At 43.9% G+C, this 25,650-nt stretch overlaps 1 protein-coding gene across 1 annotated transcript in view; it reads right to left on the bottom strand.

Moving 5' to 3' along the window:
* Positions 1-15,440, bottom strand: part of rpgrip1l (RPGRIP1 like) — a 60,658-nt gene extending 45,218 nt beyond the window's left edge. The window contains exons 1-7 of the mRNA XM_035396390.1: positions 15,357-15,440; positions 13,173-13,268; positions 12,268-12,412; positions 10,194-10,486; positions 8,414-8,519; positions 7,890-8,033; positions 2,448-2,553 (exon numbers count right to left, since the gene is read on the bottom strand). Of these exons, the coding sequence (XP_035252281.1) occupies positions 2,448-2,553; positions 7,890-8,033; positions 8,414-8,519; positions 10,194-10,486; positions 12,268-12,412; positions 13,173-13,260 (882 nt within the window). The 5' untranslated portion in view covers positions 13,261-13,268; positions 15,357-15,440. The remainder of the gene's footprint in view (positions 1-2,447; positions 2,554-7,889; positions 8,034-8,413; positions 8,520-10,193; positions 10,487-12,267; positions 12,413-13,172; positions 13,269-15,356) is intronic.
* Between the last annotated feature and the right edge of the window lie 10,210 nt (positions 15,441-25,650).

Raw genomic sequence — 25,650 nt, 5'->3', positions numbered from 1 at the left:
CCGTAGCTATGCTGAGGACAGCCAGCAGGAGGCAGTATTGGTCATGCGATCGACACGACAGAGTGCACACGCACACAAAGGCGGCGGGCCAGGCACCGGAGCAGCTGTGGGCGGGGCTGGCGCATGCAGCCGCACTACTGAGGAGCGGCCTAAACGCGCATCTGGGGCCCAGACGCAGCACACGGACGACAGGAGAGGGGCGGGCGCCGGCCGGGGACTGGAGCGGAGCGGGGACGCGTGGCGGGAAGAGCGGGGACGCGTGGCGGGAAGAAGGCATCGCCTGGCCGCAGATGTACAGGCAACGAGCCGCGTGTCACGGAGACGGTCGTCCACGGCCGTGGAACGTTTCGCACGTTTAGGTACGGCGAACGGCTCTCACTGGCCTGTGCTCTCGCCCCCCTAATCGCTGTTAAACGCAGCACAAGGGCAGGCCCGGCTGCAGCAACACTGCCCTTACCGCTGACGTCACACAGAGCTTACCCACAATGCAGCTGACGCATAGGCTATATATACACACTACTTAACCGAGTGACCAAGAAACACAAATGAGTCCTACCAATTAGCAGTCACAAGGACGAACACCAATATGTATATTTATGCAGATGAAAGAACAGAACTACCACCAAAACAGGAATACGTACAGCTAGTTCACTTGCATCATATATTAGGAACCTGAATGATAAAAAGCAAACCAAACAGAAGCAGCTTTTACGTTTACTTTAAATGTGGATGTAACAGAATTTTGCCACAGGGCTTTTGTGGGTTGTTTTTGATGGCCAGAATTGAACTCTCCTGACTCCAGAAATACAGAAACAAGAAAAGTACAAATACTGGGGGTGGAAAGTGCGTCACGAATATAAATCCGGATGACTTTAGTTCAATTTTAATGAGCTAATCTCTTGATAGTTACAAGGGAATTAAAGACTCTTTTTTCATCGAGGACCGCAATGCTTCTGATGGCAGGAGTGCCCGTTCTGAAAATTAGAATGAAAATATGAATAATTCCCAAAGAGACAACAACACCACAAAGAAGAGCACTGTGCAGTGATCACCTTGCCTGGTTCACAGCTCACAAGCACGTTACGTGAGAACACAAGCAGGGCTGCATCTGTGAGCCTGTCTCCATTTAAATATGTGCACACACAGCGATTTCGCTCTGTAATTTCACATCGGCAATTAAAGTATCCCAGGCCGGCTCTGAAAGCACGTAATTTACTGCGGCACGCACTTTAAATCAAGCGCTGCCGTTCGCCGACAGACTCGCGTCTCCAATCGGAATGCGCGAATCGGGGCCAATCGGCTATCTCTGCTATCGGCGGGTCGTTTTTTCTGCACAGTCACAGGCCCCAGCGCCCACCGCCGACTAAAATACCCCCGTGAAGGGGTTTCCGCGGGAAACAAACAACAACCGAAAAAAGAAACTAAATGAGGGTTTTGATTGTAATTTATCGGTTTGCGGGAGCTCCTCCTGCGCTTTTGAGGTCTCAGGATTTATGATCCTCTGGGGGTTGGGGATCAGATGCAGAGGTCAGGGAGGAGCATCCCGCCGCACTGTAAAACTTCCACGATCAGACTCATCAACACTTCGCATGAGGACGCTGTTAAATATAGGCTATCTGCTCTGAAGGTCTTTTGTAGAGGCAGAAAAAAAAAAATCCAAATCTGGTCAGGAAATATGTCTTTAACAATTTAACTTTTTATTTTTAACCACCAATTATAATAATCTAGTTAGGACTTTGATTAAACTGCAAGAGTCTTCTGTAATTACTTGTTCTTCAGAAAGCTCAAGAAATACCACTAGAAAGCAGAAAGGGATGCGTTTAAATGGTCTTTAATTGCCCTGTTATATAAGTGATACTAACGTTAAGCACTGTCGTAAGGGCTATTTTCTCTTCAGACAGATTTGCATTTAAATTAGTAAGCAATTTGTTATGCCACGGTACCTTAAGTACATTGCCTCCCATAAGCTTAATCACCTGGCAAAGAGGACCCTGAAGAGGCACTTTTCAACGGCCTTATTATATCAATTAGCTATGGATAGCGGCAATTGTAGCCTCCCACTATGAAGATACACGATGCAGCGTCCAAGAATATTCCAGAAATACTGAAGTGTGAAACAAAATGAATAAGGGAAACTGACTGAGCAACGTGGGCAGCTAATATGACATCTCAATGGTCAATACGTAAATGAGTAAATAAATGAATGATCACACTGCTTCTTTCAACTCCTTTAAAGACACCCTTTGCAGCACTGGTGGACATCTTGGTGTATTAAGAGCACAGCTACTGTAGCTATCCAGGTGTCACATGAATCCCTGGAAAGTCAATGCAAGACTGTGTGAAAATGGCCGCCGTATTGAGAGGATAAGGTCAGGTGTGGGCCGGAGCAGGATAAACCCAGAGACGTGTGTGACTGGGGACGGTACGCGGACGTCGAGCCTGGTCACCTCTTGCAGCTGGACGCATCTTCCTTCCAGGACGGTGCACGTGTTGGCCTTCTCAGCCAGCTGTTTCTGCAGCTTGATCATCTCCACGTTGTCCTTGATGGTTATCCTAAGACAGACCAACACAAGAGAGTTTTTTTAGTTTCTGAAGAAAACACAAACAAAAAAAATAAATAAATAAAACAGAACAGTAGCATAGGGCACAGATGGCACACAGCCATTCTGTACCGTCACCCCTTAGTTATTAAAAGTCCAAACATTTTAACTGGAAATAATGCTTGAAAAAGATCATACAGTTGTTTGCAATTTCAAACAAAAAACAACAGAAGTAATTGTTTAAAACTCCATGCATGTGCTCCACGCATACCAATCTAACAACTACCCAAAAATGATGGGGACAATTACGTCACAATTAAGTCACTATTAGAATTTCACACACACACAGCGATAGTAGAAAATCTTCTTGTATGTGTAAGTGCATCATAATGTATGTATTAAGAAGAAACGCCATAAGGGGGGAAAGTCATCTGCATTCAGTTCAGACAGAGGACTTCCAAAAGCTCCCCACACATCTGTGCTGCAGCTGAGTGTGGAGCGGCTCCATTTTTATGCCTTCAGATATCAAAGAGCCAGGGCTGCTTTGGCACTGCCCGAGCAGTTGTCCGTTTAGGGAAGACAAATAAGCATCGAACCTGGGGCGCTGTCCAAAAAAGCAGTCTTTGACACAAATTCTGAAACGGGAACTTGGCTCCCCAACGTGCTATCATACATAAAAGCACCGTGGCGAGCTTACACAAGCATTGTCAGGATGCTTGTATTTAGAGCACTAACGCAGGCACCCTTTTTAAATTTATTTTTTTTATTAATCTCAGCACTCCAACGTGGAACACCACTCGATGGCTTGGAACGTTTTCGGTGAGCGTTTTTCTATGAAGAGGGGCACGGGAAGATACTCAAGGTACGCGGTATTTTTGTGAAACAAGCACACTGAGTCGAGCCCGAGCGCTCCGCTTGCCGACAAGCTTGTAACGCCATAAATATTTCAGTTCACACACTGATCGAACAAACAAACAAGTAACTCACCGGTCACGTTTTAATCATCCTCCGTTATTCTGCCCAATTCTACGGCTAAATTAACCTCCCCGTGAGCGTTACAGCTAAAGCACAAACAGATACTTACACTCTGACCTGCACAATTTATGAAGCATTTTATAAGATGCTGTCAGCCATAATTTATGGCATAAGAGGAGATAAAACACAGCCATTTTGCCACTGACTAGAAGCACGAACGGCGAAGATCTGAACTTCCTTTGATGCGTTTCGAGGGCACGTGTCCCATAAAGAACATTTTTTGAGGTCTCAAGATTGTGTCAGAGCTGGGAAACAGCTGCGAAATCAAAAGGACAATGTAAAAGCAAAGCAATGTCATCCTTTACAAATGACTATTTGTAGTGAGAAGGAAACCAATTTGTACCACGGACATTTTTAAAGATATTGTGGTCTTCAGAGACGCACTGAAACTGATGGGACTCGATTGAAGGCATAAAGGCCAGAGAATTTCTTAAAGTGGACTCCCCAACCTCAAGCCTTTCTCTGTCACAGAGCGTCGCTTCCATTACGGGAAAAGATTGATCGATACCGATGTTAATTTCCTTTCTTATTTTCTCTCTCGTGTACACACACACCCACCCACACAGCAGGGCAGAAGGAGAAACAAATGCTTTTTTCTCTTCCTCTGGTGTTGGGTGCAATGGCTGGGCTTTTCAAAACTGTCGCAACGTGAAAAGTGTTAAGAGTTTTCTTAAATCCGGCTACACGATATTCAATGGAGCCGTTCCAGCGTATCGGATTCAGTTTGGTGAAAGGAGCCTAACTGGGCGACAATAAAAAAACAGTTATAAAATACAAAATCATGCAACGCAATTGTGGGCAAACATCTCGAAAATATGATTTAAGATTTTGAAAAAATGTAACAAAGCTTGGCTGTGGTTTCCCTGTAATTACCCTCTGACTGGAAAGAGAAACAAGAGAAGCGCCCAAGTGAACACGAGACGTGGCTCCGATGCGACGCTGAAAACAAAACGAGATCGTCTAGCGAGACCACAAGGTGCGCGTGTGATGTCATAACTGAACTGTGGCTACGAGAGGTAACCCACAGCACACACACACCACCACTTCAAAAGCACAGAAAGTCAGGGTTCTGAGATCATCTGAAAAACTAGAAGATGACAGAAAGGGTCCAAATTTCACATTTTTAAACCATTATTGTCTTCCTCTGGGCGCTGGTGAACAATTTTTTTTTTGCTTAAGAAAAAATACTTTAATTGCTTGAATCATGAGCACTAGATATATAAGGTGATAAACATTTCAACTTTGCAGTATGAATCATGAGGGTTTTCTGTATAGATTTATAACTGTCTTTACGTGAAAGGCCATGCAATAAGTTAATGCTCTTGAAAGGAGAAAAAACAAAAAGCTGATATGTATTCAACAAGAACAAATGCGGCCTCTTCTAAAATTGTCGTAATCGTTTCTGGTTGCAATTTCATGACATCAGGTTTACGTACAATAAATATTCTCAGAGAAATTACCCGAATCAATTTCATCTTAAAAACAGACCTTCTGAGGAGCGGTGTTGAGCGTTCTCCCATGGCACGAGCACTTGACCGCGGGACGGCGGGGCGCGAGGGGCAATTATCTGAGCCAATAAACTGACAGCCTTGTCTCCAGTTCACTTACAAACATCCCCCGTCGTCATCGTCGCCCTCGGGGTGCCACTGGTGCGTTCAGACAAAAAACGCGGGCCAACTCACAACACGTTTCAGATTACAGACGTGTCCTTACTCCATTTCAATTGGAGACAGCACTGAAAGCTGTTCTTTGTTCAACTTGTGTCCCACATTTGCTACTTCTTCTGTCACACGCACACACACACTTCAGGCCCTATAACTCTTGTCTGTTTCATCTTACGATTTAAGCCTTTAGAGTAAACATGACATTCGTCTCTTTATCTGATCCCACAACATGTAGATCGAAATGTGGAACATGGCACTTGCTTCCTAGAATTCTTCAGTACATTTACATATGCACGCACATATGCACACATGCGCACACAAACAGACACACACACACACACAGACACACACGCACAAACACTTGCACCCACAGTGTTTACCATTTAACAATGCATTTCGCAGCAAAAAAGACAAAGATGTGTCTGTTCAAGCCAATTCAGACTTCTGGAAGTGCACAAATCTTTAACTGATTAAATATTGTTCAGAACACATGGACAAATAACAGCCAAGCATCTTGGTCACAGTAACAATAAAAGACCATGACTAATAAAAGCAAGCAGGTCTGGGGTTCCACATCAAAGATATTAAGGGGGTTTGAGTAGCCAAAGTTTGGGGTTATCTTGATCCCAAAGCAAGGTGATGGACCGGTTAGGCACATGCCGTGAGGGGTTTGTAATCATTGGTCATGACTGACTGTTACCACATAATGCTGGTTTGAACCCGTACTCAACCTCCAAACAGAAGGAGTGGAACAATATGCATATGGTATGTCCTCCAAAGACCAGACAGAGGCTGACAGGCACATCTAAGCCAGCATCGTAAACCTCCTGGGGACAATTCTCAAATGATCGTGCAAACGGTTGAGGTTTCTCCCACACTTATGCTTTGCATAACGCCTCATGACTTCATTCAATAAAACTACACACAGCAACTGCATAACTGAGTACAGCAGTTCCTCAGCAGCAAGTATTTAGCATGCTGAATATCCATTATCGGCGAGCGTGCTTCAAAACTCATTCAGGAGCACATAAATCTTGGGAAAGTATGTCAGTGATTGAGGGGTTTGTCTGACTTTATTTTGCTTGAGAAGAAACGGACCATCGACAAAACTCGATGGGCTGGGGCCCCCTCTCAAACTCATCTGGGAGCTGAGTGGTGTCGGGCCCGCGTAGGTTAACGAATCTGTGAACCTACACCTTTCACAAAAGTAATCATGTCTAAAGTTATAATATTCCCCTATAATCTTAACAACTGCTTTGCGTGCCCCAGCTCCAGGAGTGATTTCGTAACCGTCCAGGGAAGGGACTTCAAACGGGTGGGTAGGACAGTGCCACTCAAACGTGTGCCTTGGCGGGGGCAAAGGGGGGGCTACAGTGCCACTCAACGTGCGCCCTGCCCGGAGGGGGTATGGGGGTGGGTAGAGCCCCGCGCTCCAAGACATTTGAAAGCGCAGCTCTAAGCTCTACGCAGCATGATGGGCTCAGAGCCCAGGCTGCAGGGGGCCCTCAGAAAGGCCCAGGTTTTGTATCACTAAGACACTATTCTCCGCTGCGCACTTCCTCTGCCCGGTCCCCGCGCGCCGGCGCATTACATCACAGGTCAAGTTCCCGCGTCCATCCCGGTCTTCCTCTGTCCCCCAGCCAGCTGCCAGAGAGAAGCCCCTCCCACCCCTGTGTGAGGCTCACCGTCCGCTCCTGCTGCACAAGGCGGGGCCCAAGAGGTGCAGTCTTCGGGCAAATGGACGAGTTTGTGGACGAAACTGTAATCAACTCGCCCTGCTGTTTAAAAGTGAACCTGAGCTCACTTGCCATGTGCTATTCATCTGGGTATTCTCTCCACACCATTTGATTTCTGACCGAACATGAAGGAACAAAAGCCAAAGACTGAAAACCTGCTTACATGAACTCAGGGGGAAGGCATGCACAAATTATCATTAAAGACCACAAACTCTTCTATGCAAACAGCTAATGTAAAACAGCCAACTTCAAAAGCTTTACACTTTATATTTACACCACAAACAGCTCCTATGCTGTCTCTAACTATCAACTATTAATGTCTTAGCTCAGGAATGATGAAAGTAAGTTCAGCGTGGAAATAAGTGGACTCTGTATACTGTGAAAGTGTAGAGACAGAGGGGACTTCAGTGAGGGTGTAGGGTACAGAGTGATCTTCAGTGAGGGTGTAGGGTACAGGGTGATCTTCAGTGAGGGTGTAGGGTACAGGGTGATCTTCAGTGAGGGTGTAGGGTACAGGGTGATCTTCAGTGAGGGAGTAGGGTACAGAGTGGACTTCAGTGAGGGAGTAGGGTACAGGGTGATCTTCAGTGAGGGAGTAGGGTACAGAGTGATCTTCAGTGAGGGTATAGGGTACAGGGTGATCTTCAGTGAGGGTATAGGGTAGAGACAGAGTGGACTTCAGTGAGGGAGTAGGGTACAAAGTGATCTTCAGTGAGGGTATAGGGTAGAGACAGAGTGGACTTCAGTGAGGGAGTAGGGTACAGAGTGATCTTCATTGAGGGTATAGGGTAGAGGCAGTGTTCTTCAGTGACAGTAAAGGGTAGTATATGGTAGACACAGTGACTTGTATGAAGACTGCAGTGAACCATGGACCATGTCCTGTAATAAAGTGTGGGGTGGAGACAGACACTCACCTCTGTCCACTGCTCTGCTGCTCTCTCAGATGTAACAGTAACTCCTCAGACTCCTTCTCCTTCTTCTTTAACTCTTCCTGCAGCATGGCCACTGCTCTGTCCATATCATCCATCTGTCCCCTCTGTGACTCAATCACATTCTCCCTGCACACACATGCACACACACGCGCACACACACATTAGACACATTACAAAACATTACTTTAAGTCACTAAGAGCCAACTGCTGGGCTATTCAGACAACTTTAGACTAAACGTTACATGACTTGTGATATTGCCCGAAAGATCCAAATATTAATTCGTTAACAGATATCGGGAGGGCATACAACTCTTCTGAACGTAAATTCTAATTTAATTTCATAATAATAAACCCACTGAAGTACTAAAACAATACCACTGCTTACTGTGTTCAGTCACCAAGTATTTAAAGCTCAGACTGAGCACCTATGACCATTTCTGCATCAGTCTGAACACACACAGCCGTAACCCTGGGTGTAAGACCAGGAAGGTGTTTGGGGTGCGTACAGGTTCCTTATCTCCGCCCTGGCCTCATCCAGCAGGCTGTGTCCGTATCGGGGTAGCAGGGCCTGGGGAGGCCGGGAGCTCGCGTCCAGCTCCACGCTCCGGGATCCTGGGGGATGGGGGGGGGGGGGGGGGCGTTAAACATTCCTCAGGGCTGGGGACGCGCGGGACAGTAACGGCTCCCGCTGCCGGCTCACATTACAGCTCAATGAAGACAAACTGCCAGGACCCGGCCGCCATTACGGCTCAAAAGAGGAGAACGCGTGACACACGAGAAAATATAAACCTGCTATAAAAACAGGGCCAACCACAGGGCGGTTCAGCACCGGTGATGCGGCGAGAGAGGCTCCTCCCCCTGACCGTTCACTCAGACAGATACACGCACACGGCAGAGAATATACCGCGCGCCTCTGCGTTCGTTTAAAGGCCTTTCTGCCCAACGCCATGTGCGTGTGACGTTCTAACAGAGGGCCTTCTGTGTTTCCAGCCGCCGATGTAACGGGCCTCCCGTAAAACCATTCGGCGATCGCGGTATTTAAACGGCGGGAACAGCGCGACGCCTCCTCTTTACGGGGTTTGGAAACCGGCCCGGCTGCGGAGGTAGGCCACGTCTGAAAGGAGAGACGCACACTCGCCCTGTCTGCGCACCACGCCTGTTTTTCCTTGTGGTGGCGTGCGATCATTTCAAGAAGCGTAATTGTCATGTATTAAATGGTGTATTCAGTACATACAGATGAGGTTGAAATAAAGATACATTTCATATTTTACTGCCCATTTTACCATGGTTTAAGGGTTAAATGTTTTTATTTTTTAAACACCAGCAGAGTATTAAGATTTGTTTTACATAACTGATGAGTATAAGCTTCAATATCTGTTCACTGTCAAAGCTGTCCAGGTTTCTGAGAAATGCCTTCCTATTATGCATGAATACATTATATGTATAATTTCCTAGCAGGAATTTTGGTCATATGTATATGCTATATTTAAGATTATTTGTGTTGTTAATGTTTCTTTTCTTCTCCTGTGCAAACTGATTTACACAGCCCACAGGGACTGGGTACCTTCTGGTGTATGACAGGAGAAATAAACTAAAACTAAAAAAGTACATTTTTCTAAACCATCATATGCATGTTCCTTAACCTTTATGCAATAAGTCACGCTGGCATTAAGGGACTCAAGCTACTGACCTTTACCTCTCCTTCCACAAACATTAGAAGTTATTGCCAAGCAAATAATCCTTATATTACTCATTTTTCAGTTCAGTGACTACAGAATCACAGTAAGTGCGAAAAAATGTCGAATTCAGCAGAAGGTTTTAGAACTACGCAGGCAAATTTGGCTTCTGAGGAGAATGCTGGATCTTAAATGGGACTTTTCTGGTAACAATTAACACTGACATGGGTTAGAAAGGCACCTAAGTTGGTTTTAGGAGACCACAGACTGGAGAAACGGCCCTGTGAGACATGCAGAGCATTCATAAATGTGCTTTGTGTGTGCCATTGACTTGGCGTGGGCTGGGTACATTCAAAGGAGCAAATTCCCTGAGGGTTCATTTCCAGGGGGCAATTACTGCATTTCCCAGACTGCTAAATTTCTTTCAGGCTGCGGTTATGGTCTACGTGCTAAATGATAACAGTACAGTGATAGCAGTGATCATTCTGTCAGAGAACAGCCCAGGGTGGTCTTTAATCGGAGCTTAATGACGCTGTGGATGTGTGTGTAACAGACAGGTGAGGTGTGTGTGTGAGTGGGCGGTGTGCGGGGGGGGGAGGGTTGGGTGCACCTTTGCCGTGGGCGCTGTGGGGCGGGGCGGGGGTGCCCTCCCGAACCCGGCGCAGGCCCGTGTTGATGCGGGACGGGACGTGGCCGTAGGGCGTGGCCCGGCGCCCCTGCACCAGCAGCTGCTGCTTGGCGGCGAGCAGGCGCTGCCTCAGCCCCTCGTTCAGCTTCTCCAGCTCCCGCACGCGCTCCTGCAGCTCCTCCACCAGCTCCTCCATCCCCACGTCCCGCGCCCCCGCGCCGCCCTGCTCCTCCCGCTTCCGGTCCTTCAGCAGCCGGATCAGCTTGGTGGCCATCCTGCCCCAGAGCCGGACGAGAGGAGGAGGAGGAGGAGGAGGAGGAGTCACGGAACAGAGGAGGAATGTGAACACTCAGCAAGAAAGAAGTAAAAAAAAAAAAAAGAAAAGAATAAAATCTCATCTGAAAGGAGACATAATCACTGTAAGGCTCCAGTATGGAACCTGAATAATACATTTCAGGTTTTGATATAACTATTACTGCCTGTGAAGAGGCCTTTGATGATAATTGAAACCACTGGGCAGCAATCTGCTTTATAGCACTGACAAATAAGGGTTTCCTAAGGCTTATCGTTGAAGGTTAGATCACGGGGGGAGCACATATTTGCTCCATATGCTCATCGACTACCAAAACGAAAAAAAAATAAATCAAAAGCACTTTTGAATCTGAACAGCAGGCGTACTGCTCAGAACAGTTGCAGGCAGAGGATGTGGTGAGAGAAACGTACGGTTTGCAGTTCTATCAGTAATGGTAGAAAGAAAGGTTCACAATGGAGAGAGAGACTATTGTTTGCAGTTTTTTTCTTTCCCCCCTCAGCGGCTTTCTCTGCCCTTCCTGTGGAAAACCGCACTACAATTTGATAATGCAATATAATGTGTAGGTGGCCCAATATAAATTGTGCAATGGGAAACACATCGTCGTTCATGAAGGAACCTATCTTCAAACTTATGATTTAAAAGGCTTCGGGAGAAACAGAGAGCAGGGGCTAAGGCTGGGTCTCTGTGCTTAATGCAGACCATGCACAACAGGCTCTGTCTTCCTTTAATGCGCCCTATTGTACTTCTGGCACGGAGTCGCGTCTACCTTTGATTTCTGCCAGGCTTCTCTCATTCGCTCATTATATCATAAAAAAAGGGGGAGTCTCGTCAAAAGGGTCGTCCGGAGCTCAGGCGATGTGGAGTAACGCAAAACATGTCCAGCAGTCGCTGGAACCAGAGCGTTCAGGGGATGCGAGCACCGTACAGGCGGTTCGACCAGCTGCGGCAGGGCGGAGATTCCATTTGTGCGCTTCGTCCAAAAATCACGTAAATGCCCCGAAACCCCCCGCTCCCCGCTTGTAAAAAAAAAAAAAAAACTCCCAGGTTGGAAGCGAAGAAAAAGTGCAGGCAGTTCAGAAGGTGAGCGATTTGGAGTAAGTGAAGAAAGAGTACTGCTGGCAAAGTCAAAGAGGACTAATAATTTCCCTCTTTACCAGTTCATAAAACAATTGCCCCACCTGATGTAAGACTTGGACGACTAACAATACCTTTTCCAAGTCTCGAATGCTACTCATTTGAAAATAAAATTACTGCTAAGTTTCTTTTTTGACCACACAAACCACAGCGTCACTTTAATTGTAACATTACTTTAATTGGCCCAGTCAGACCTCACTGAACTGCATTCTACTATCCCACAACAGTAATCACACTAAAGCACTCCTCAACATCACTGTGACCAAGGCACTGTGGAGGTCAGCAGTACTAGCTGTAGTAGTGGTAGCAGCAATGGGAATAGCAGGAATTATAAGATGTGTACTTTGATTAATTAAATAATGGAGTTCACTATGAAGAGATTGAGTTGTATATATTTATCTTACTGCTGTCTTAATGTTTTGAATTAATTTACGTGAATGTTCAACTCTAAAGACTACTTTTTTTTTTTTTTTTTTTGGAAAGAAAACTGGTCCATAAAACTCAACAGGTTCTATTGACACTGAATACTTCCTGAAGGGGGAGGAGCCTCAGAATGCTCCCCACTGCGGCACAGACAGGAGGTGCAAGGGCAGGGACCGCAGCACAGACCTCTTGATCTTGTCCTCCTGCTTGTGGGAGTGCTGTTTGAGCAGGAGGTTCTCCTCGTGGAGGCGCAGGAAGCGGTCCTCCAGGTCCTCCCGGCTGATCCGGGACACGGCCTGCCGTTCCCGGGCATTCTGCGCTGACGACGGCTCTGCCAATACAATTCCAGCACAGCTTTAAAGGCCCCGCCCCCCACGCCCAAGCTGGGCCAATAGGAGCGTCTTTCAGCTGCCAAATCCTCCACTACTTGGCTTCACCTTTCTATTCAGAGATTCCCTTTTAATTGTCAGCTCAACACACAATAACACTTGTTATGAAATATATTTTAACAAAAATGAACTAAATAACCACATGACATATATTTAAACATGTTTTTAGTAAGATAAGAATCCACGACAACTAACTGATAACAGTGTAAAACATGGCAAGAGATTATGACAAATGTTAAAATAAAAAGCTGAAAATGTAGTATAGAGGGAGCGAGTCAATGACAGATATAATATCGTCCTCAATATCATTTCCAGAAATATTAGCAATAATCTAACAATTTCCTTTTGCTCATCTGATAATACCGTCAAATCCATATGCTTCTGTTTTTATACAGTGGATGCATATGGATCTACTTTCTCAGTCTTTTTTAACAGAAAAGGGAAGACGGGGAATGTCTGTTATAAATAGAAATCAAAGAAGACCTTCTGTTTATGGCAACAGGATGTCAGAGACAAAGAAATCTTTGAAAACCAGAGAAATTCGGAGCTTTTACAAGACAGGTGAAAGGCACACGTGTCTTCAATCACAGCGAGAGGCTCGCGCAGGTCAGCCTCGCCGTAAAGGGAAGGAGATTACAAAGGGAAACTAACGAAGACACTGATCAAAGTGTGTAACGGTAATAAACAGCAGGCGCTTGAAACCTTGCGGCCCCCCGAATCCAGCCAGGTTCAGGCTGACGTCTCTCACGGGCACGTCCCCCGCCGTTTCATCAGCTGCGGCCGTCGACATGGCTCAGTCTGGAAAAAACAGAACGGCAACGCGCCGCACCGCTGATCTCCCTGGCCGAACAGGCACAATGTGACGCATTCCGATAAGCCCTAATGAGATGCTGTTTCACGAATAAGTGTAACACGAGGGCTCCTAAACCTCCATATGCGGTATGCAATTTGAGAATTCAGAAATAAAATTTTAAACAAAAACAAACCTTACATTTCAAAAGCAAAAATCTTACATTTTACCAAAATGTCCCTGGGTCTTAAATTTGGCACCTTACATGGCAGAGTTTACAGAATTTTGCATTGTTGACATTTGAGTATGTAAAGCAGCTGATTGCACTTTTAAACACTTGAGAGGTGAGGTGCTCCGTATGACAGTTTCTCTGGACTTTGAGAAGGCTGCTCTCGCATACCTCATACGTGATTATTGCTGAACTGAAATTACACACCATTGAACAAAAACCTTTGTTTCAGTAAGTAAAAAGGAGAATTTCAATGCAACAACACCAACACGTAAGTATACATTTGCAATGCTACTATAAAAAGTAGGCTATATAATAAGAATGAACAATATTCTGATGTAACTTTGTCAGCAGCATAATATTGTCTTATGTGGTTTAGTTTACGGGTGTTAATCATTTATTGGGTAATCATTTAGAACATCCTCTAAATGGTTAAGTGTTTATTTGACACGTTATTATTATTTTTTTTATTGGATTGATTTAAACTTAATCCACAAGTGCCATCCTTTCACTTTCTCCACTTTCCACTGAAGCTCCAGACTCCACCTTATATAAGCTTAGAGGGTTTAATGAATGCACCTTGGTCAGTCTCAGCGGTGACTGTAATGTTTTTCATAATTTCATTAATGCATTTTATTAACTTTAGGTTTCTGTTTCAGGTGACACGTTTTCAAATTCACGACAGTGCGGTGGAATGATGTTAGCAGTTGAATTCTAAATAGTTTCTGATCCTGCATGACTTGGAGACTGAATATGGGAGGCAAGACTGCTAAACCAGCTGACTCACATGTAATGTGTGATGTAAGATACATTTCCCCAAACTGTTTTAATTTCAGATGCCTTATATCTGATCGTTCCATTTACCAGAACATATTATTTATGCTTTCATCCCAGTGGAGAGAACAGCCTTCCCATTGACATTTTTGTATCATATGACATCTTTGTTTAGATTGTGAGTAGTAAATGCTTTGGCTTCACTCAAAAATGCTCTGTAAAGATGTATTCTCATTTTGACGGAAATTAATGCAGATACCATTAATGACACAAATGGGCTTTATATCACTGGTTTGTGTATATTAATGAGCCAGTTTGTTAAATAGGTGTTTTGATTATAAACCTTCTAAGTTGCAAAAGCATATAGCTATGGCTGGACGAGTCATAAATATCAGTCATTTTTTGATCAGTCAAAAATAATTTGAGGATTATTATTATTATTATAAAGCTTAATTTGACATGGGTACTATTATTATTCACATTTGATAAACGAAAAGTAATATGGATGACGGATGGTATAGCATAATTTCCAATATAAGATATAACGTTGGCTAAAAGTAATATTAATTTAGGCAAGCCGTGTGCAACTGTTCATAATGGCACTCATAAATTAAAAAGCACGGTTGGCCTGGCTTAGTTGAGTTTCCTAGCGTGCATGTCTGGCTACAACCACTACTAAGTTAACTACTCAGTTGACTAACTTTCTCAAATGAAATTACAACAGAGATGACAAACCCAACTACCTAGCAAGACACAGATACGTCAGAATGCAAGCCAAAATTATGTAGCTATCTGCACTGAGGCTACATTAGCTAACGTTCCAATTAGCTAGCTAACTAGCTAGTTTGCTTAAGCCAACAGTTTACAGCAACGGTAGCAGGCTAAATAAGACCCATAACAACGTTAGCTAACCAGCTAACGTTATTCGCCCGCCTGCTTGATAGATGGTTACGCAGCTGCAATGTACTACACATCAACAAAAACAGAAATGATCATATATAAATTAAAGTAAGCATTAGCTAACGCTACATGTACTGTGTTGTGTTTTGGTCAGACACGCAAGCCAGTAGCTAGCTAGCAATCTTAGCCTTACCTTTATGGAATCACAGAAAACCATTCCACAGCGACCGTTGCTAACAAACAACTCATTTTCCGTTATGCGAAGCCACTTCCTATAGGAAAACTTGTGGGATATGTAGTTTTCCCATCCGTTACACTCTGTTTGTGAATTTATGAAGCTTACCCACACTTTAAATCATGGCAGGGACGTATAATACAGAGATTATTTAAGCAGTTGATATCATAGTTTGAGATACATTAATTATTAGTAACCAAATGTTGCTAAATCGGTATCGGTACCTAGATAGCGGTAACTTCCAATTACAAACTACATTTCCCAAGATACCTTTAGCAGGGCTCCTGGAAAACGATGCATCCAGCTCTAGAAAGCGAGAGAACAGTCTCTGGAGAAGACCGAATGCAGTGGGTTTTTTATGTGATAAATGGTCTTTGTTTAAACTTACACAAATGGATACATTATACAGGTAGCTACTCTTGAGGGATTGGAAAATAGTTATGCCGTAGTTTTCCCCTTCACGGTCTTGGCCACAGCTTCAAATGGCACATGGGCTTTTGGATCATGTAAGACAGCAAAGAAACTATGTAGGACGTGGTTCCTCCTGTTTATTGAGGCAGCTGTGGTGACAATATGAACTGCAGACAGAACTTTTTCCAGCTGGCCATCAGAAGCTGAACTAACTGTTGTTCCTTTCTTAAGAGGGAAGGGGAGACCAAGGACAAAAGGGCAACGTTGGAACCGTTTCTGTTTCCAGAATCTCTGAAGAATGACATTGTTGAATCGAGTCAATCGTTCATCCGCATAGCTGCTCATTTTCATGTAATCCATCTTTGTAGTAATAATATGATATGGCAATTTGGTTTACTGCTGTGCTTTACAGACAATAAGATGAACTACATGCTTTTCATTGTCAATGTAATGACAGTGCAGCTCTGACATATTTTTTCCATGTATTGTTCATATATTGGTTTTACCACCTATTATCACCTTAATTTTTTACCCAATATACATGTATTTATGATGGCAACAATAAATGCAAATCTATTGTAGCCTATGATTTATCTTTCAGCAAGCACCATTGCTGTTCAGAATTGTGTTACACTGCAGTTGTTTTTAAGTAGCCTACATAAACACTTGAAGTTTTAATTTATTTAATTTTGGATTTGTTCTAATCTGAATAATTTTTTGGTTGGCACAGAGATCTTCTCTGGCATTTCTTTCTTTTCAGTGGCAGCTCTGCCTGAGTGAAATGTTATTTCCTGATATGTCTGTTCCATATAACATAAAAGCTGTTGTCCAGTTCTGATGCCTAATGTCTAAAATGGAGCAGCAATAAAAATGAATATATGGCAGTCCAAATAATGATCACATAAGGTCGCCAGATGCTGCAAGGTCTTTTGGATATCCCAAATATCACTCAGTTGGGGATAATTTGTTTTCTGTGGTTGTGAAAGCACAAGCTGTTTGGAATGTAATTACTTAATACTCATTAAAATGGTTTGTGCTTCCCTGGGTAATTCTGTTAAATTAACAACTAGGAAGGCAAGAGCTGGTTATGTTGCCACACCTCCAGACAGGGTTAATCAATTTCCCTCACAAAATGCCGCCGTGTGAATTAGTGTAAACCCAACAATTTATGATGACTAATACAATCATCCTGTCATGTCAGGCGCGGTGTTAAACCAGAGAGGATGTCTGCTTCAGCCGAATCAGCACCTTATTTGCCACCAGCCATTTTGTTTTAGTTACGGTATGGGCCGCTAGCGCTATTGATGGGCCAATAATTGAGAAATAGAGTGGGCTGCTCACATAAAGCATTCCTAGCACTACAATGGCAGGCGACACAGAAGCCCATGAAGAGTGTATTTACTTTTGTGGGGCCGGGCCTTGTAATAAATGGCAGCACACCGCGCACCACTCCTGACTTCATCAAACCCCCGCTGGTTCAAAAAAAAAAAAAAAAGGGGGAGAAAAATACTGCTCGGGCTGATAATGATACCATTACACTAATGGGGCCCGCAAATGAAAGAGAGCCCCAGACACAGTGCTTTATTACCAGAGGGGGTCATTTCCTTGCTGCATTGGTAATGGCCAGAGTACCGAGTATTGATCAAGCCGTCATGCTACTAATCCTCTATAAAATTACTTATCACAGAGGACGTGTCGATCCGGCCGCAGCCCGTGCCCCGGACCCTTTATGGCCTGCTGGGGAGGAGGCCTGTTTGGCTGTTTACGTCGCTGTGATTTAGGGCGGTGTGGAATGGTGTCCTCAGCAGGGCCGATTACTCCCTCTTGTCTCTTTGTTTCGGGGGGGGAATGCAACAGCTTTCATTTAATTAAGGAATAGGGAATTATCTGATTCCACTTGCTTTACTGCCCCTATTGGATACTTAAAAAAAAAAAAAAAAACAGCTGTGGAAGGTTTTGTGTGTGTGTGTGTGTGTGTGTAATTGAGTTGTACTGAAAATTAAGCAAAGCCTTTCCCTCTTGTGTCATCAGCAGATTGTTACAGGTCTCAGAGCATAGTTGATGCCATTCTCCATTAGAGCACACTGCAGATTTAATGATGGATGCAATTTTGCTCAAGAATTTTAGTTGGGATTTTTTCTCGATGTCTCAGGGCTGGAGGCAAAAAGTATCACATGAGCAGACAATTTGGATTTTTATACAGCAGAATAATTTTTCTGGCTCAAAGTATTTTACTTAGCTGAGGTCTATATCCATTTTGGGTCTAACAACATTGCATTTTCTTTAACCATATGGTCTAATGCACAGATGAGCAGTGGGTAATGAAATGTTTTTTCAGCGAAGGCAGACATAAATAATTACCTCTGCAAGATCGCAAACTATGTGGTTAACCCTGCTATAAATGAAAAATCAATTCAAAGGAAGGGGTCTCCAGCCTTCCTATGAACAGGACTTTAGGTCTGCCATTTCTCTGGCCTTTTTTCCTGGCCTGCTCGGGCCATTTATTTAACGATGTGAAGTTTCCTCATCAGCATATCCTTCATCACTTCCACCCTCAGCTAATCAAATAGTTTACCTTAAGGGAAACATTTATCTCCGACTTTAATTATTACCATTTCTGCGGCCGTAAAGATATATATTTCTGTCTTCAGGAGGCCGTAACAGTGAAACTAGGTATTGATCTAGGTGTTTGGTCATTTCTTCCTGCCTAGCCATCAATATCGTGCCAGCGTCAGTCCATGCTGTGGTTGACCTCACAAATAGCCCCCTTTTTTGTTCCCATTGGAGTTCAATGATATACTATTCTGAAACCTAAATCAATGAGTGAATATGAAGTTTGTAGTAATATTCTACGACCCGAGGCCTGTGCTGCCGCATTGATTGGATGTGAGTTGATTAGTCGATTGTGAGGGACCAGCTCCCCCGCATTCAACACGAATTTGTGGTTGACCACATTGGATCTGCCGTAACAGAACATAATGGTGTATGGCATTGAGTCAACTTTCCCTTAATGAAGGTACAGGCTACTAGTTCATCATGTCTACTGATCCTTATTTGCTACTTATTTTGAAATAATGTGCTTCACTAAATACAATAGCATGAAAAACAGTGTCATATGGATGAGGTTCCTTCTACTGTACTTTGCTCTTAATGTATTTCTCCCCTTCTGCTTGATTTTACATTGCACTTTGTTTGTTTGCTTTTTGGGGAAGATTGTGAAATAGGATTGGCTTTCTAAAGTATATTAACATGTTGAGCAGTACGTACAGGCATTTTCTTGTCTACTAGGCACTATACACTTATGTTTTCTGGGCATTGCTCTGAATGAATTAGGCAACTGTTTGATGGAAGTGAAAATATGCGTCCGCCACAAATGTGCAGTGATGCTATCATCTGAATGTGTTTCACTGATGCCATAAAATACTCTTTTAACACCTGAATGAGAGAACATTCTGAAATACAATTTGGTTGAGTTTGGATTTTGGACTTAGTACCCCTTGCACCAAATTTTTTCCCTGTTAGTTTAAAATTGAATGTGATCTGACCCTCCGGAGAAAAGCGATGCAATGCTTGTTAACAACGCTTGGTAACCACGCTTGGTTACCGCCTCTTACCTGGCTGTGATGTAAGGTGGCTAGCTCAGGTCATTCAAGTGACTCTGAGTGACCTGGGTTTTGCAGAGTTCATCTGTCAGGCACAACGTCCTATCACAACCCGGCATGTAAGAAATGATCAATGTAATCAATAATCCATAGCGGTGGCTACAGTAGTAAAGAGTGCTCAGCACACGCCTTGAATAAACATGCGAATGACCTCGCAACCCCAGGACGAGGGGGGCAACTCTCCGGGGATTTCATTAACTATTCGAGTCTAAGGTCTGGGGAGGTCATTATTTTAATTTGAATTTGTTTGGTGCGCCGTATTTCACACAGCCGGGATGCAGACAGTGACGAGCTGGTTGGTGGTCCCCACCGTTGCCTGTCCAGGGTTTTGAGATGGCAAAGAGCCATCTGTCACAGGACTGGGGAACACACAAGAGAACAATGGATCTGGGGACATCGTTACCAGGGCCCTTGTCAAGTTCTCCGGATCATGAATAGGACTTAGCATGAATGAACAGGACATATGTAGGGCAAAATTTCCACAGATTTATATATCATATTATTTGCGCTATTGTGTTAAGAATTTTTAATGCATCTGAAGACTGAGGAAGTCAGATTCAACATTGTAAATAAATTGTGTAGCACTATGTCAGAGGTATTTGCACTGAACAGTGTCCTCACATATTGTGGAAAGGAGCACAGGCAATACAATCTGAAATTACACAAGCCATTGTGTTTACCACCTGCTCTTTTACTAGCTTGTGTAATTTCTCTTTGCGATTTTTTCAATTAATTGTTCACCTTTAAAAAGAAATGACCTAACAGGCACATTGCCTAAAATCTGTTTTTGATTAGAAGTTATTAACATCTCATTCATAAAATGCTTTTCACAAGCCCCTGTAAATATTTACAGTTAATTAATTAGTACATTTCACCATAAATTAAAGTAGCTGGCACTTACCACATTGCTGTGGGAGACCATAGGAGTGAAGATTGCCTCATTGCTCTTGCTAATTTTATTTAAGCCAGCCGAAGCCTGTAACGCTGTATCTTTCTTAATATCCCACAACTTCACTGACAGTATTTGGTACAATTTGATACAATTTTAAATCAAGATTTGAAATACAGAATGTTGTTTATTAATAAAATAACATTTCACAACATCTCAGTAATGATTGGATTGCTTTGAATTTTTTTTCCAGCTTTGAGTCCTGTTGGTTTTCTTTTGTGCAAGCCTTTTTTTTTTTCTTTCTATTTCTTTTAACCTAGTTCTGTATAAAGGACGCCTGAGCAGTAGTTGATAAGCCTAAACTTTGCATATATTTGTGATATTTGTGATTTGAGACGGGGGAGGGAGGCCTGAGTTCCGGCCGCCAGTTTGACTGGCACACTGTCAGCCCCTTCTCTTTTCATGAATTGGCAATGGTCTCATTTAAGGCCCGGAGATGTGTGCCTGGCCGGACGGAATGAGTGCGCTTTGCATGTTCTCCCTGAGACAACCGCTCCGCGCTGCCACGCTGCGGGCACTGGCGCGTGACAGTTGCCTTTCATCGCTGTCTTCTTAGCGCTTAACCTTTGACCCCCTTCCCCCACCCCCCCCCCACCCCCACCCCCCCACTTAGTCGCTGTGCAGCGGTTGGAGCGGGCTGGAGCGGCCCTGAATGACGGGCGTCGGCCGGGCGGCTTGCTTGTCATTATTTGACTGTCAGGAGTCGGCCGCCACTGGGTTTCAGCGCGATTCCCAACCTTTTGTTCAGCAGTCCGTACCTCCAGCTTCCAGCGCTGTCAACCACATGATCAAAAGTGCATAAAATGGCCCTGACTGAACACCCCCCCCCCCCCCACCCCGCCCCCCCGTCCTCTCTACCTCTTCCTCCTATCATAATATAGGCAGATTTCCGCCTTCCTACTTGTCTCCCGTTCAATTTATTCACATGAGTCTTACTGGGGCCAGCAGGTCAGATCTTGTTGCCATGGTTAAAAAAACTGAACTGTTGTCTCCGGTGAGGGAGGGAGGGAGGGAGGGAGGGAGGGAGGGAGAGAGTGAGTGAGCGAGAGAAAAGTGGCAGAGAATGAAGCACGCCGTTTGGGCCTTGTCTGGCGGTCCCGGCCTTGTCTGGGCCGCCCCCTGGGTTGCGAGGTGAGGGACCCTGCCAGACTTGGGTCAGCTGTCAGCCGCAGAGTCGATTGCGGGCGGGTCCCGTGATGTTGGGCCAGCCAGGGGTCAGCCACTGTCATTTGTTGCAGAACTGTTGAAATAGTGCAGCTCTCAAGCATGTACTGTAGGCTCGGCTGTAAGCATAAGGGAGAGCTGCAGTATTACAGTAACACCCTAAGATGTCCCTGGCTGGTGGACACTACAAATAGCGCCGGTGCTTGGTTTGAACTGATTTATTAAAGGTGTTTGAACTCAGTACGAGGTGAGATGGGATGGACATATCAGTCTATGTACACCCGGGAAGTGCATCTCTCATGTTTCTAAACAATGCTGTTGATGTCCCTTCTGATCCAAGCTGTGTGCCCCACTACAAAAACCAGGACAGTAGAGGTTCTGTCTTTCTCTGTCTCTCTCTCTTTCATTTCTCTCTCTCTCACTCACACACACACACACACAATTAATCTGTACGTTTGAATGTGCAAAACACATATTCTTTAAATTAAACAAATATTAACTCCCCTGAACAGCAGTGTTACCAACAGAATGACACATAAACCGCACACAAATGTCCAACAGCAGGATGGAAATCTTGCACGTGGCCTGCAGGAATATATACAGTTTAAATATATGCCAACCATTTGCAATGAAGCAGTGTATATTTACACAGTAGTTCAATAGTGTGCACATGCATGTGGTGTAGATGTGAAAATGTAGAATTGTGTCATGTTTGAAATTACAGCCTTCATGGATCGTATTAATCTGAATAAGTGATTCCACATATGCAGCAGCCTCGCTGTCCCTGACTCTTCAGGAACAGACAGCTTCCTCTGCGTTACATATATTTCTGAGTCTCCGCTGTACTGGGACAACAATAGGGATTAACGTGACGGCTCTTGAAACATTTTTTGGAGGGAGAAGCTGAGTTAATGCTCTCTCTTATCAGCGGCGACAGGATGCTGCCGCTACAATTTTCCCGGACTGTCAATTAAAAAGGGGATCATTAACTTCAAGAGTATAGATGTTCTAACACCAGTATTATCGTGTGAAGCTAAGTCGATGACAGATGTTCGGAGTTTAATTCTCTGTTTGGTTCCTTCTTTTTTGTTTAATAATTAATTTACGTATTCATCTTTTTATTTTATTTTATTTCTTTTTAATTATCACCGTTGCCTTTGCAGTGACAAAGAAGACTCTTCATTGTCACTCATTTCCTCTTATGTGGCTAAACCGGCAAATACAAGCATACGTCAAAGAAGTGAAAGGTATCTAGTACTTCATAACGCGTTCATATTCGGCCTATAGAATTCTGCACGCGCACTGTGCACGGAAAGTGAGAGAGCAGCGGTAGCTGCAGGTAACCAGCGCTTTTAGTGTAGTGAGAGAGACAGCAGTGCTTTAAACCGCGTGCAAAAGAAGAGTGACGCTCGTAGTTTTTGTTTTGTAAAGTGAACTGTAGGCGTCTTTCATTGAGGCTTTTTTTTTTTTTTTTTGATCCCGTCGCTGATCAGGTGTTTCCAGGGGATTTCCGCTTACTCTAGTAAAATTACCGAACGTCAAATAACGGATGCGTTGAGTAGTCTGTCAGAGTAGTCGCGCTGCATATGGGCAGTGGGAGACGGGAGCGGGGAGAGAGAGAGAGAGACACTGCTAATGGGCCTGCTCGCGCAATCCCCCCTCGTCCTCTGACAGCTTTTCCCTTTTGTTCTCTCCCTCGACCCACTTTTTCCTCGGGATTTGTGACACGTTTCGCGCGGTGATCAAACGAGCCGGTGACACCTGATTAGGATGTACCGCTTGTTTACAGTTGCCTGCGCGTAGGACCCCCAGACAAGGGAGACTTCACCTCGACTAATTAAATGTGCACCTGGTATACCAGTTATGACAATAAACTGGTAGGAGTGTATTTATTTGTTGTTCTCTTGCCTACTCACTCTTGCATTTATGAATGTACACATGAGTGCATCTTTTGGTATGGAAGTATAAATCATCTATTCTATAAATACGTATTCACATTGGCTCCTTTTTGTGTAACCACGAGGGTCAGGGAAACAGGAACTGTGTGGTGGACAATTATTGTTTTTAATAGAACTGTATAAACAGTTCAATTTGAACTTGGCTCTTGGAACAGAGCTGTTAGATAATACATATCAGAGGATGGAGTGTCATTTGCTCTTGCCTGCATATATTGCTTTACTTAGATATGCTGTATATATACAGTATCTTGCGTGAGTCTGTGGCTAGGTTAAAGCGTCCATCTATGCGTATATTCTTTGTGTTAAAATTTGAGCTGGCACAAAGATCAAATTGCAATATGTATATAAGCTTGCCTACATGTTGGAATTGATATCTAAATCAGGTCCTGATGATATCTATATACGTTTACTGTATAGAGGATATCTTAAAATGATAATATAGTACATAGATTTTTTAAAAAATAAGTTAATACCAAAATTATAGACCAGAAAAAAAAATGTAGTATAGTACGTAGTATAGAAAAACTAAGTATTTGATCAGCAATATTAATCATGTGTATTTGGTGGCATATTAAAATTAATTATTGGTTATTTTGGAGCTACTAATGTGTTGGACTCTATAGCCTTGACCTAAGTATTTGTATCGGAGAATGAAATACAAAATTGGTTGGCAATTTAGCAACACACACACACACCCACACACTCACACACGCACACTAAGGGTTTTTACAATCTTGTCTTTGTGCGTGTGTGTGTGCATGTGAGTGTGTCAGACACATGTACGTATATGCTAAACATGTGTGTCTGGGCACAATGTGTACTGTATGTAGACTGTCCATTTGCACATGCACAAGTTTGAGTGTGTGTGTCCTCGTGTGTGTGTGTGTGTGTGTGTGTGTGTGGGGAGTGCCACGTACTGTTATAGGCCAGAGAAGGGGACGTCACTCACGTAGCCAAAGGAGGTTGGGCCTGTGATTTGTAGCTTTCCCACCCAAGCTCAAAATTGACCTGTCCCAACCGCTGGTCATGCTGTATTACATAGGTTAGATGAAGTAATTATTTCTAGGCCACTGACTACAAGTAAGATTAATAGTTTTTGAAACGGCTATAATGGAGGGCTGACCCGACTTGGCTTAAGAATTATTTCTTATTTCACCCCAGCTCTCATCTTTCTCACCTCTGGGCTATGGTCGACTGTGATTTATATTTGTTCTGCTCTGTTTGCGGAAGGGGGGGGGGGGGTTGGGGGGTTTTGGGGGGGGGGGGGGGGGGGGGGGGTTTGGTGGGGTGGAGGTACTTTTAATGTGGGGAGGGGGACGGGGAGGACTTGGGCTCTGCCAGGGGTATTTCCCACCTAATTTGAAAAAGGAACACTCAAGGTAGTCAAAGTATTGAATATTTTGAGACGTCGCAGACGGCACATGACTTATTAAATCTGTGATTCCTTTCTGTGGCATTTCTGCCTGTATTTCCTCACTGCTGCAGTTCAAAGTGGATAACTTAGGGTGTGGTTACCTGACCGTTTCTTTCAGTGTGTGCAAGGGCTACAGGGTTTAGCATCCCTGTAGTCATACTTTCCTTTCCTGAAAATAAGGTTGGCCCATTAATATGCTTTCCTTGCAAGATTTTGAAAAATAAAATTTTCATATCCTCGGCATAAATAATTGTACGTGCATTTCAAATGATCGGTTTGAACATTTGAAACGTCCGTTCCAGAGGACAGACCACAGCTGCAATGAAAGTTGTGCCGACAAATATTTAAAATACATTAAAAATGCTTATTTTAATAGAGAAAGAGAAAAATCATGTTGTTTGATTATGTTAATACATGTAAGTCACCCATTTCTTATGATATAGGCTGTGGCTATCATTGTGTCCTTCATGTACAGAAACAGGAAATGAAAGACACTGTCTATTGTCCAAGTTCTCTCTCTTTTTGGCCTTTCATCAGATGAGATAAGATGTCAACAGGCACGCAATGTGGCTCCAATTCAACTTTCTTCTTTTGTTCAAGCACATATTTTATTTTGACTGACTCATGACTGCAAAAGTTTGTGTGTAGGTTCCTTCATGTGTGAGAGGGTGTGTGTGTGTGTGTGAGCATGTGC

The sequence above is a fragment of the Anguilla anguilla genome, chromosome 16, assembly GCF_013347855.1.
Source record: "Anguilla anguilla isolate fAngAng1 chromosome 16, fAngAng1.pri, whole genome shotgun sequence".
In the NCBI taxonomy this organism is placed as follows: domain Eukaryota; kingdom Metazoa; phylum Chordata; class Actinopteri; order Anguilliformes; family Anguillidae; genus Anguilla; species Anguilla anguilla.
The sequence above is the reverse complement of the archived record's forward strand: the minus strand, read 5'-3'. Positions and strand labels throughout refer to the sequence as shown.